Consider the following 12360-nt stretch of genomic DNA (forward strand, 5'->3'; position numbering starts at 1 on the left):
AAACTTAAGGATCGTAAAACCGTCTAAATGGGTAATTCAGAATGAGACACCGCATCCGTGACAGGAATCATGCAAGATCGCTCGGCCAGCTACGCCACGAGCTCCTGTGCTTTAAGCTTCTCGTTATAAAAATATGACTGGAGCCTTGCTGAGTGGCACTGGCAGGCTCTCTTTGGCACGGTTTACCAACTCGACGAGCCTGTAGATCTCGCGAGCTGCCTTCCTCCGAGCCACATTCTGCGGCGTGCCCAACGGAGGGCTATTGGCCGCAACCAGGTCGCGCATTTCGCGCAGGGCCTTGGCTGTGCTAGTAGAGGTGCTGTAGGCGAGGTGGACGGGCTGTAGCTCGCGGTGCCGTCTGCCAACATGCGTGTGCCAGACATACCTGGCTGGATCATTGTAGTTTGAGAAGAAAACAATCAGTTCGTAGCCGTGCAACGGACAGTACGTACGAACAAACTGACCTTGATGTTCCATACAGGGTAGAGCTCTCCGCAAAGAATCGACAATGCCTTCCAAAGCTAATCTGCGTATCAGCTGTCGGTAACCCCTCAGAACACTATTGCGTTCAACGGGCTTCGTAGTAGTGTATGAGCCTATGAGCGGCCTTGGGTTGACCCGAACACAAGCGAAACCTGGACCAGCCGTCCGCCGCGGCCCTTCGGGTTCACGTCGTGGAAGCATTTGACTACCTCAAAGTTGACGCGCCCCAGTGGGCGATACCGAATCCCTTCGCCCCTCGGACTCGGTGGTGCCCTCGACTTCGGGGCGCATCCACGCGCCGGCGTTGTTGTACACGACGTCGATCCGGCCAAAGGCCTCACACCTGCACGGGGGACCATGGCGCGCACCTGCTTGGACTTTATGATGTCGATCGAGGGAGAAGCAGGCGGAAGGACGGGTACTCGGAGAGGTCGGATGGCTTACGGAGTATAGCGATCGCGATGTCGCCTAATTCAAAGACGTGCGTGGCGACAGCCGATCCGAAGTCGGCGGATGCACAGGCGACTGCGCCAGTTAATCAGAACAGGCCGGATATGTGCGCGGCAAAGAGAACTCACTGAACCAAGCGAGGGGCTGACGCGGAGGACATTGTATAGCGAGAGGTGTGAGGATATGGGCCGATGCTAGATGTTTGCGGTTGAGCAGGGTCGTGTTGATGTTTTGAACGACATTAAGCCTGAATTTATGATACCTCCCCTGCAAAGGTGTCAAGTATGGGCCGTGGTGGACGAAGTATCCTGATCAAGCTGAGGGGCTGGAGAAGCCTCCACTGGTCGTAGAAGCACCGATGAGTAACGCAGCCGCTGATATGTAGATCCCAGAGGAGATCAGGAAATGTTCTCAGATCAACCGTGCGCTGACTCAATGTCGTCGGTGCTTATGTTGGCGGGCTCAGTCGTCGTGTTCGACTTCCTCAGAAGGTGTATTGACTGTACGCTCGTCGCTCAGTGACTGCTCGTCATGTCCTGATATTTCCTCTAGCATTATGAGAACTCGCATCCTTCGAATCGACCACCACGGTCAATTCATGAGTAATGCGTCGTGGTAGATGCGGTTTCGTGGGGCATCGGAGACTACGACAGGTTGGTATAGATGGTAGAGGCAATGGCGGTGGGTGACCAAAGGCAGTCATTCAATGATGTTCAATGATAAATCGGGAATTTCCGAATCTTCAGCCACCCCTCCTGCCCCGCCGACTCGACTCATCGTAACCCTCCTCCCGCTTCCCATCAGTCGCAATGGTGAGCATCCCGATATTTGGACATTCTGCCGCTGTGCTGTAGGTGTCTTGAAAGCTCGAGCAAGAGATCGGCCGGTTTTAAGACTGGGAGTGGATGGATGGACGATGTGCGGGATGGATGATGTTACTTGTCTCTTGCTGGACCCGCGCCCGCTCTTCTCGCTTCCTCAGCTCTCCCGCATGCGAACCGACAGTTCAGGACCGTATCTGATACCTCCTTCAGGCCAACGTCGAGCTCGCCGCCACCTACGCCGCGCTCATCCTCGCCGATGACGGCATTGAAATCACCGTACGCTCGTCGACTCTGCTCGCTTGATCCCAACCTCTGAACTGCATAATCTCACAGGCGGACAAGATCACCGCGTTAACAACAGCCGCGTCGGTGGAAGTCGAGCCCATCTGGGCAACCCTCCTCGCAAAAGCCCTCGAGGGCAAGAACGTGAAGGACCTCCTTTCCAACGTCGGCGCTGGCGGTGGTGCGTACATCCGGCCCTTATTATATGCAAAGCGGTGTGACTCAATCACATTTCTAGGAGGCCCCGCCGTTGGCGCACCTGCCGCGGGTGGTGCTGCGGCTGGCGGCGCACCTGCAGAGGAGGCGAAGGAGGAGGAGAAGGAGGAAGAGAAGGAGGAGTCCGACGACGACATGGTACGTCGTACAGAGTGTTACGCGTATTTTTGCTGACATCCCGCTCAGGGCTTCGGTCTGTTCGACTAAGCTTTTCTCTCTCGTCACCGTTTATTGTTGCTGTATCCTTCCGTCTCCCATGTTTGCATGTGCAATATGCACCACCACGCAATTATGACACGCATAAACACTGCAATTATCCGGACCGAGCAATTATGCAATCATGACAACCAAATGGGTATCGGTAAATCTACGTATGCTCAAGCAATCCAGGCTTTCGGAGACTATGTACATGCGCTGAGTGCTTACCTCTGAGATGCGCGAGGCCATGTTTCGGCCTTACGTCCAGGCCATGATCTCGTTGATCTTCCTCTGAATTCTGACTTTCCTCATCTTCCATGTCTTGATCAGGTCTGGGGCGCCATCCAACTCGTGCTCTGGGATCCAATAGTCGTCCTTGGGTCCATAGCCAACGTAGCGCACAAGGTATTGCACCCCTGCCTGCGCTTTCGCTAGTTCCTTCTGGCCTTTACGGGAGCGTGGATTGAACGGCATTTCTGCAACGATATGGCTGACATCCCACTCCTGATCTGGGTCATATTCAGAGTCCGTTCCCTCTTCCAGGAGCGAGTCGTTGTTCTCGCGCCCGACATCGGCGTTCATGTATCCATCATCTGAAAAATACGACACATCACTGCCGTCCGGGGTTGCGAGCTGATCAATTCTTGAAACGCTGTATGCCGTAGGCTGTCGCTGTCGGCCCCCGGCTTCGTCCAGCCACGCAAATTTATGTGGCAACACCCTTGTTACAGGCTTTGAGGAACCTTTGGGCTTGTACGGTTTGACCTCCGTCCTAGCGCCCTTGACATCAGGATAGCGGATCCGGTAGTATTTCTCGGCCTCGCACAGAGAGTGCTCAACGTCGACCACGCTTATGCCGGCGTGAAGACCCTTGCCGACCCCGTTCACACCCTTGGTCCAGCCTTTGGCGTTGGCGGGCAACGGAGGCAGCGCGGGATGGAGCGACGGTGTGTAACCGATGCGCTCCCAATGCGCCCTCTGCACTTCGGGGGAAGCCAGGTGAATCATAAGATGCGATTCTACACCAGCGGACGAGTCTCCGAAGATCTGTCGGATAAGGCATGTCAAGGGTCGACCTGCGGAGAGATCAAGCCAAACCTACTTACTTTTCGCAGACAGGCCCTGGAACCGGGCCCATCCGGAGCCCACTCGTTCTCCGACCAGTTCAAGTACGGGGTCATGTTCAGATCTAGAGCAAGCCTGCGATAGGCATGATCCGTGAGTGAGAACTCAGATAAACCGACGTTGGGACATACTGAAACGCGAGAAATGGTCCCATGCTGGGGTATAGGTGCATGATCTCATATGCGTCTCGCAAATGTTTCACCTTCGCCAACTCGTGAGGCAAGCCTGTGTCCATCATGAGGCGGATCATCCTGCGAGACGAAGATCAGCAGTTGCTGAGGCGATTCCGGTTGGCTCTGAAAAACCTCAGATGATTCTCCATATTCTGCGCCCTTCCTAGAGGCGGGGCTGGAATGATGTATGCCGCGGTATATAGCGCCTGTCGGCGACCGCGGGCGCGCCTCAGAATGCCTTCGTATGCGGCCATGCCAGCCGGAGTCTGAAAGTAGGCGTACGTGAGCTTGTCTTCTCCGAGGCCATCCACCAGCAGCTCCCAGGTATCAATCTTGTTAAAGCAACGATACAAGAGAACACGAAAGAAGGTCTCTTCAAGATCCTGCGGCCCTTCATTTATGACATTCGTGATCAAGTATTGCGTGCCCGCGTCCAGCATGCGGTATACGTTGGCGAAGCTGTACTTCTGTAGGATCTTGTCGTCACTCCATTCGGAGGGCTCAAGCTGTTGAACCTCGTACTCGTCGACGGACGCAGGGTCCGTTAGAGGCGTTGGCGGGAAACCGTCCGCATGAGCATACCGTCGTTCGAAGGCTTGATGTCTAGCTGCCATGAAGTCATAGAAACCGTCTAGGAGCTCTGGACGCAGGACGGTTACCGCACGGGGCCCTTTCGGAGTTTTGAGCATGATAATACCCTTCGAATTCTTCCCTGGCCCCGGTTTTGAATGCATATTGGATGAACCGTGATCATTGCTAATGCGGGCGCGCTTGGTTGGCTTATTCAACCAATGGCTGCTGCGTTTCTGGCCCATGTCACCAAATCTGAATAAATCCACATGAACATATAGTTTAAGGCAGCACTGGATCAAGTGAACACTGACCCTTAAGCAACTGGAGCAATCACTCGAAAATGCACAAACCACGTAGAAGCACAGCAGTGGTGCAATATATGCACCTAAAGAAGTGTTACTGCGGAGAGCTGTTTGTAGATCAGTCTGGAGGTAACGGGGGAAATCGTCAACCTGCAGTTACTGACCAGCTAAACTGAAGCAACCCGCTCCAGTCCTGGAAATGAGCCAAGAAGGACTTGTGTTTGTGTTGATATATATGGTATAAATTCCGTGAAATATAGATGGATAGTTGGAGCACAAAGGGCCAGTCGAGCACCTCACGGTAGCGTGGCACGTCGCCGTAGAATTGTGACGACGCGGTCGAACGTGCGCAAGAAGGAGATGTATCCGCCCAGAAAGAAGTGTTGGCTCGCCTTGAGCCGCACCACTCGTACTACGCGCGTCCGGGAACGCGGAGTGAGATGAATAACAGCCCTCGCCGTCGTGGCCGATGGGGACGACGCGTCGACGGGGGGGTCGGGACTCGTTTGCTCCCATTTTGCAATTCCCCCGTTCTTCAGAGCTTCAGCCCACGTGATGGCGATCGACCGGAGGCCCGCGGCGACGGAACGCGGCGAACTAGAGCGGACCTTTCTTGTTACCTACCTACCACTGTCGTTAGGTGTAGAGGACCTGCTTGAGTACGACGCGAACGAACGACAACCACCGGCTTATCGCTGCGCTTTTCTTCCGTATGAAAATCTGTGCAAAACGTGTGTCCCTCACGATCTCCAGGCGGTATGGTCCTCCTCGGCTAGAGGATTGCGGAAATGTCTCGAATCTTTATGGAGGTCCTTGACGGATGAAAACGACAAGTCCATAGTGGCTTCAACAGATGGATGTGGCTCGATGTGAAGCAGTGGTATGTCTGTTCGTCGGCATCATGGGAAATGCTCGATGGATAACAGTCGTGGGATCTGTGCAGATTCCCAAAGCAGCGCTGTCCCGTCAGATGTTCAGATTCTGGATGGCCTCAATTCATGCTCGGTCGTTCATCGGATGTTGGAGCTATATCAGAGTCCATGCGTAGCGACGGTCATTTACGCGTCGCGCCATCGCTGCGCTCTTCGAATCGTCTTCAATCATCAATTTACGCAAACCACCGTATTCATGCTCGTGAGCCTCCGTGCACAGATACCTATGGTGGAAGCGCAGAAGCCGTTGCCGTGGCCAGCGGCGATGCCGAGCGGTATCGAGCGGGGCGATAAGTCACCAACCAATACAACTCGTCACAAGAACCCGCGTTAAAGAGATACCAGGGTTGCAGCAAGCACTTCTCGTACCCGCCAACAGCCCTGCGGACAGTGGAAAGATCGCGGAATCCAGGCGTCGTCTCGTTGCGCGGCACTGCGTATGTCCTAAAGCTTAGATCTGATTGTCCAGTTTGGTACCTCAGGTCGATATCCTAGGACTTGCGTTTCGTGAAAGCTTCCGATCCGAGAGCCATTGCGACGCAACGTGTATCAATTCGGGACAGCCCTGCGGCGTTGATCAGTACTGCAAAAGCGACAGACCGCAGGGATCGCTTGACCCTTCGAGACATCAAATCACGGTTCTTATCAGACATGTTCATCTCGGCATAAGTAAGCAATAAGCATCATCAATTGGTCGTGAGGTGCTATGTACGTAAGGAAGATCGTAACATTACGTGATGGTATGTGTAACAGGTTATAAGAATGCTATCGCTACAGATATGAATGTGATTTGGCATAGGTTGTTGTTGCGGATATGATGGTATAGGAAGATCAGATGTAGACGTGGTTTCATATTAGGAACCCAGAACCAAGGTGCGTCCGCTCGCGCGAGGAGAAAAAGAGAAGGTGAAAGGAGTGTGTGGTGGATGATGCATGATGACCGGACCGGATGACACGCTCACGCGCGGGCGTAGTACGGGTACGAAGACCCGTGCTGGCGGTGCGGGTGCGGGACGTCGTTAGGACGCGTCGGTGGCGCGGCGTGCGGCGACAGCGGCGTCGGCAGCGCGCGTGGCGTCGCGCGCGGGGTGATGAAGTGCGTCTCCGTTAGCGGGCTGCTAAACGTCACGCGCCGGCGGGCCTTCGGCACCTCTTCGCGGCGCGGGCTCGGGTAGGAGGCTTGCCTAGCAGGGGATCGGGCATACTGGGTCGCGTGCACGTAGCCTGAGGGAGCAGGAGATGGGTAGGCATAGTAGGGAGGCGCGGAAGGCTGAGCATAATATGTCGGTTGCCGGGGTGCAGGCATCCTGGAAGCCTGCATGCCGTATTGCACCATGGATCCTGTTGACAAGGCAGGGTCAGAGCTGTACGGAGCGCAATGTATATGGGAAACTGACCTAGGAGGTAATCCATGGGTTGCTGAGCTTGACCGGTGCGATGTGGCTGCGCAGGTCTGGACGACATCTGCGGTCTTGAAGAGGACTTCGGCTTCACGTCCGCGTGATGCGCAATCGCATTCTGCCAACACAGATATAAGCGAAACTGAGCCATGTCTTGGGAAGATAAAGCACATACCCAGACGTTCTGGAAGTAGACACGCGCCTGCCTCTTGTACATGCTGACCTCGGTCCTTGAGAGGCGAGAGCGTCGGCTATAAATAGCGAGTCGTCGTTGTTGTACCCTGAAAGGTCAAGGTCAGCTATGGGTACAGTAAGCCGTAACAAAGCAGTGTAGAACGCACATGTTGCTTTGTCTCTCCAGCTTGTCGCGCGCCGAATGGTGCACCCGGCCGCTGCGGAGGAGGTGGTCTCCGGAGGATAGGTAGGCGTCGGCCTTCCTGAGCTTGGAGCGCGTCGTGATACATACGCAGGAGAAGTCGTCAATGGGGAGGTGACCCTCTCCGCGGCGACGGTGGAATCCAGTGGTCATCGTGGATATGCTGGCGGGGAGTGTGTTGCTTCATAGTACCGATGAACATGACGCTTTTATCCGACGAGAAATATCAAATCCGTGGGCGAGCTGTGTTATTTGGGTTCCTGGTAACGACCGGTGCGGGCTTCTGACTTCTTGTGGTTGAGTCGGGAGCCAGGCCGGAAATGGGTATAGGATGAGAACAAAAGCCTGTGCAGCATCGGGGGGATCTTTGCCCGGTGCACATGGCCTGATTCGGAAGAGGTCACAATTTTGGTCACATCGAGCGTTGTTGTCCTGGGCGCTGTCTCACCTGCGGGTAACCAGCTCGAACAACAACCTTGACAGCGGCGCAGAAAGATAGACAAGGGCAACGCAACCCGTAGGAATTTAGGAATTCAATACAGAGAGCTCGCGTTCAGTTACGTCCTTCCAAAGCTTGTTTCTACTGCTTGCTTACAGAATGTCACGCTTATGTCACCCGCCGTAGCGCCGATCTTGGGACACTGCGTCATCGCCTCATGCCGGTTGGGCACCGGATAGAGGCACCGATTAGACGCTCACAGCTTCTGCAAATCTCGATACTAAGTGCGCCTCTCACCATTGTATCGTTTATTGCACGCTATACCTTAGCCAGGAATTCGGCCACGTATCCTTCGCCACCCATGCCCTTGACCCGAACCTAACGGGAAGAGCTTCCACTAAGATGGTCCCAGTTCTCCAACAAATCGTACGAGCGTCCCGAGGCGCTGCGGACCGACGGACGGCTCGCGGACGCCGTTGGGGTCGGCTTGCAAGTCCCGCAACGAATGGAATGTAGATCTTGCTGCTGTGCCCTCTCAGTTCCGGGGCGCTGTGCGTCTGTGCGTCGACGTCAACAATAACCTAGCATGACTCGCTCGGCTGGCAACGTGTGTACCGGACTCCCGTAGCGGCTTACGGAACCCGATATCCGAAGGCCTTACGACCCCGATTTTCTGACATGCTATTGGTCTACTCATTCCCAGTCAGGCGCCGCGCCGGGCAAGCTCGCCACCATCACCCAAGACCTTGAATGTAATAACCAGGAGCTCATAGTTCCTTACGTGGTGGCGCGGCGCAATTGCCTCCATGGTGTATGGCTTCGACGTCGAACGACCGTGCGTGGGTTGAGATATTGGTACTCCCGCGTGCATGCAAAGACGGCCAAGCACTTTTGCTGAGTCTGTTTCCACAGCTCCAATTCGCGCGATTCAGTCAGGAAGCTGACTGACCCAGTCAACCCCCGCTCCGAGCTTAAAGCAAACATGAACAACGACGCGGGCAACTGCAGCAGTATCCACGGTGCGCGGTTGGCGCACGCAGCCACCATCGCAACTATTGGTCCAAAACGGCAAGTTCGCATCCACAAACCGGAAAGCAAATACGTCTTATGGTCGCCGTCTACCTTCTCCTTGGGGCCAGCTGGCTGCTGGTACTGTGGGCATACCTCGTGTATCAAATACTCAAAGTACTTCTCAGATTCATTGCTGCGGTATAATCAATCTGTGGGCGTCCCGCGGCATTGTAATACAACCAGCGAGCTTGCGCACCCCCTTCGCGGCACCTGCACCTGCGATCCCACCGCCGTTCGCTCGCGCCGTGAGATGAATAACCTTCTATGCCCCGAACATCCATATCCAACGCCCTTTGCTCCCACTACAGCTTCACATTAAGGTTCCGAAAGGCGACATGACTCCCCTGCGCAGTACGAACTTTCGCAAACCGACGCGCTACGCTCCCGATGCGTCTGCCAACCCTGTACTCCCCAGATTGAAGATCCGTCTCCGCTGGGCCGCGGCGGTGCCACCCGTGCCACCCGGCTGATCTCGGGATCAAATCATGCTCATTTGACCCCGTCCTTAAGCGCCCGTCCGCTGCGTACGCCACCCGTGTTATACATCTACGGATGCTTGCCCATGTAATCCGTGAACCGAACTGGCACCCGTCGGATGGCCCAAGCTCAAGCTTCGGATACCGGGGACTTGGACTACGCAGCTAAGACATCGCACAACGCGCACAGCGCATGGCATGGCCATGGAGCATGGGTGCTAGTGGCGCGCACTCGGAATGATATTGCTATTCTAAACGCCTTTCAAGCGGCTCGAATGCGGCGTACGTTTGCCACCGGTGCGATACATTTTGCGACCATTTGCCTCCGTCGGATGCCCAAGCTCAAGCTCTGGACACCGTGAAATACGCAGCAAAGACATCGACAACGTGCAAACCGCATGGCACGGGTACTATCGGCGCGCCGTCCGCTATCTGCGTCGCTGGCGGTATACGAGCGCACTTGCCTTTAACCTATATGGGCTGCGCCGTTCCGCTTTCCTGATGTATGGACCTATCGTAGCCTAAGCCGATGAGAGAACGCGCTATCCTCCATCTTCGTGACTCCCGCAACCGCGGGCGAGATGAGCTTTATGGAGCAAACGAACGCCACTCCGCTCTGCGCAGCCTGTTTCCGCCAGACTCAATCAACGCGAACGCGAACGCGCGTCCCACCCGCCCTTTGACACGGTCATGTGCTTCTCACGTGAACCTATATAGACGCGCTCGTTCTGGGGTGCAGCAGCTTGCCATGAGGACGTTACATCATGCTCTGTAATTAAGTCATGGCACAGGAGAAAGATCTAACTCTTTCAAGCAGTTCTATCGTTCAGGAGCTTCCCCGGCGTTTTTCTGCGCTTTCTTCTTCCGTTGGCGACGGGCTCTCGCGAACATCGCGTCCCCTCTCTTCGGCCTTGTCCGCACTTTGCCCTTCGAACACCGAATATACCGCCCCTTCCCTGATGCGCCAAGGGAAAAAAAGAAAAGAAAAGTAGGGTCACATCAGCATTCCCGCAAACAAGGCAAGATAAGATAAGCACGACAACTTACGGCAAGCGCAGATTGGGGAGGAACCACGCGGCGACCAGGACCGGGACCGCGATCGCGAGAGCGGCTATCGAGATATCCCTCATCACGTCTGAGAACTGTGTCGCGCGGCATTATGAGCATAATCGCCATAGCTTGACACGGCCCCACTCACCGCGAAATCAAGCGCGACGCGTTCCGCAGACCCCCACGCAGGCAACGCCGTACCCGTGATCGAGCTGATCAACCTCTCCACCGTCGCCTCGTCCACCTCCGCCCCGGGCACCTTCCCCAACCTCCTCCTCAACGCGTCCTTGAACACCCCCGTATATATCCCGCCCGCGATGCAGCTCCCCACGGCGCTGCCCATGAACGTGCTGAGCAGCACGAGCGCGCTCACGCCCGCGAGCTCTTCGTGCGGGACCGCGACCTGGCCCGCGACGACGGCGACCTGCTGCACGAAGCCGGAGCCGACGCCTTGCACGAGCTGTACCAGGAAGAGCTCCGAGGCCGGGTTCGTCGTCCCCCGCAGGCGGAGCATGAGCGCGTACCCGACCAGACGCACGAGTGCGCCCGCGACCGCGAGCGGCTTGTACCGCCGATAGCGGTACATGAGCGCGCCGGCGACGATCCCCGTCAGGCACTGCGTCACGCCGTTCGTATAGACCTAGGCAGGGGGAGGGGGGAAGGGAGGAGGTAAGAGCGGGGAACGGTGCGCACAGAGGTCAGGACGGTTAGGCTGCCTACCAGGAAGGTCGCGTTGCGGGCGGAGTAGTTGTGCGCGACGACGGACCAGGAGTATAGGTACACGTGCGTCGCGCTGAAGCCGGCTGTATCGACGGCCGCGAGCACGCAGCTCATCACGATCGAGCGGTTGCGCCCGTAGCGGACGGGCACGACCGGGTGCCGCGCCACGTACTTTTCGTATGGCACGAGCGCGGCGAGGGACAGAACGCCGAGCGCGATGACGGTCCCGACCCAGGGCGTGCGCCACGCCGAGGGCGTCTGCGCGGCGAGCGTGAGCGGGAGGAGGAACATCGCCGCGCCGCTGCAGAGGAGGAAGAGTCCGCCGAGGTCGATGAGCGAGCAGAAGTCGTACACGGTCAGGCGCGTGGTGAGCACCAGCCCGGACTTGCGCGCCTTACGCTGCAGGTACAACAGGGTGATGATGATGAAGCTGGATGCGAACGGCTGTCATTTCAGACGGAAACATGATCTGACGTCAGCGCCGGGCGGTGGGATGAGAGGAGGAAGGGCGCTGACCATGATGATGGCGAACATGCCGATGCCCCACCTCCAGCCGATGCCGCCTTGACGAGTGACGCTATCCACAATGAACGCGGCGACCCAGGGCGTGATCAAGAACGGGAAGTAGCTGAGGCCGAGTACGAGCCCGCGCCATCGCGCGGTTGAGATGTCGCTGATGATGATCTGGTCGAGGATCTGGGTCCCGCTCTGACCGATGGAGTAGAAGATGGCACCCGCCGCGTATGCGCTGATGGTCGGCGCGGAGGCGCAGAGTGCGTACGAGATGAGGTAGCAGCTGATCGTGAAGAGGTAGGTCTCGCCCCGGCCGAGGACGTCGGAGATTTTAGCGATGGGAGGCTTGACGACGGCGGTGACGATCGTCTGGGCGGTGGAGAGCGTGCTCAGCAGCGCGAGCTGGTCGAACGCGGACGTGGCGTAGTTTTGGTAGGTATAGACGGTGCTGTTGTCGAGTTCGCTGTGCATATATGCGTCAATCGATAGCTCAGGGGCTTGGATCGAACTTGCTCACAAGACTATCATCATCATCGCGAGGCCCGCCCATAGGCAATATTTGCCATATTTTCCGTACACCGCCTGAACCGCCTCGACTTTGGCAACGCCGACGAGGGCATTCGTCCCAACTGGAGGCACAGTCGCTAGCTCGGGCTCGTTGGCCGAAGTTCCCTCCAAATCGTCCTTATCAACGGCCTCCCGGTCGTCGGCCGCCACCATCTCCGTGGCGATATTTGAGGTTAGCGCGGACGGACGC

The 12360-nt window shown here is 56.6% G+C and overlaps 4 protein-coding genes across 4 annotated transcripts; all 4 read right to left on the reverse strand.

Annotated features, from left to right (window-relative positions):
- Nucleotides 1-123: 123 nt before the first annotated feature.
- Nucleotides 124-1093, reverse strand: PUNSTDRAFT_42717 (uncharacterized protein; the record flags this gene model as incomplete). Its single annotated transcript, XM_007380927.1, has 4 exons — nt 124-358; nt 465-526; nt 724-826; nt 1062-1093. 4 exons carry the CDS (start codon nt 1091-1093, stop codon nt 124-126), a joined length of 432 nt encoding a protein of 143 aa, XP_007380989.1.
- Nucleotides 1094-1754: 661 nt separating this feature from the next.
- Nucleotides 1755-4702, reverse strand: PUNSTDRAFT_50445 (uncharacterized protein). The gene is made up of 8 exons (XM_007380928.1): nt 4636-4702; nt 3884-4576; nt 3710-3829; nt 3560-3653; nt 2442-3500; nt 2278-2393; nt 2091-2220; nt 1755-2033 (listed from the first exon to the last, which is right to left on the reverse strand). The coding sequence occupies exons 2-5, from the start codon at nt 4564-4566 to the stop codon at nt 2712-2714; spliced, it is 1686 nt and encodes a 561-aa protein (XP_007380990.1). The 5' UTR covers nt 4567-4576; nt 4636-4702; the 3' UTR covers nt 1755-2033; nt 2091-2220; nt 2278-2393; nt 2442-2711.
- Nucleotides 4703-6257: 1555 nt separating this feature from the next.
- PUNSTDRAFT_50447 (uncharacterized protein) lies at nt 6258-7620 on the reverse strand. The gene is made up of 4 exons (XM_007380929.1): nt 7300-7620; nt 7134-7239; nt 6956-7076; nt 6258-6899 (listed from the first exon to the last, which is right to left on the reverse strand). The coding sequence occupies exons 1-4, from the start codon at nt 7485-7487 to the stop codon at nt 6517-6519; spliced, it is 798 nt and encodes a 265-aa protein (XP_007380991.1). The 5' UTR covers nt 7488-7620; the 3' UTR covers nt 6258-6516.
- Nucleotides 7621-10449: 2829 nt separating this feature from the next.
- PUNSTDRAFT_63087 (MFS general substrate transporter) lies at nt 10450-12323 on the reverse strand (the record flags this gene model as incomplete). Its single annotated transcript, XM_007380930.1, has 4 exons — nt 10450-11010; nt 11091-11534; nt 11607-12066; nt 12121-12323. The coding sequence occupies 4 exons, from the start codon at nt 12321-12323 to the stop codon at nt 10450-10452; spliced, it is 1668 nt and encodes a 555-aa protein (XP_007380992.1).
- Nucleotides 12324-12360: the final 37 nt, after the last annotated feature.

Source organism: Punctularia strigosozonata (assembly GCF_000264995.1).
Source record: "Punctularia strigosozonata HHB-11173 SS5 unplaced genomic scaffold PUNSTscaffold_3, whole genome shotgun sequence".
Classification (NCBI taxonomy): Eukaryota; Fungi; Basidiomycota; class Agaricomycetes; order Corticiales; family Punctulariaceae; genus Punctularia; species Punctularia strigosozonata.

What these genes read in the sequence shown, in the direction of transcription:
- PUNSTDRAFT_50445 (XM_007380928.1), bottom strand. Translation starts at nt 4,566, where the DNA reads ATGGGCCAGAAACGCAGCAGCCATTGGTTGAATAAGCCAACCAAGCGC. An exon ending in AATATGGAGAATCATCTGAG is followed by an intron (nt 3,830 to 3,883) that starts GTTTTTCAGAGC and finishes TTCGTCTCGCAG; the next exon opens with GATGATCCGCCTCATGATGG. An exon ending in CCAGGGCCTGTCTGCGAAAA is followed by an intron (nt 3,501 to 3,559) that starts GTAAGTAGGTTT and finishes CTTATCCGACAG; the next exon opens with ATCTTCGGAGACTCGTCCGC.
- PUNSTDRAFT_50447 (XM_007380929.1), bottom strand. Translation starts at nt 7,487, where the DNA reads ATGACCACTGGATTCCACCGTCGCCGCGGAGAGGGTCACCTCCCCATT. An exon ending in TCTACTTCCAGAACGTCTGG is followed by an intron (nt 7,077 to 7,133) that starts GTATGTGCTTTA and finishes CTGTGTTGGCAG; the next exon opens with AATGCGATTGCGCATCACGC. An exon ending in ACCCATGGATTACCTCCTAG is followed by an intron (nt 6,900 to 6,955) that starts GTCAGTTTCCCA and finishes CCTTGTCAACAG; the next exon opens with GATCCATGGTGCAATACGGC.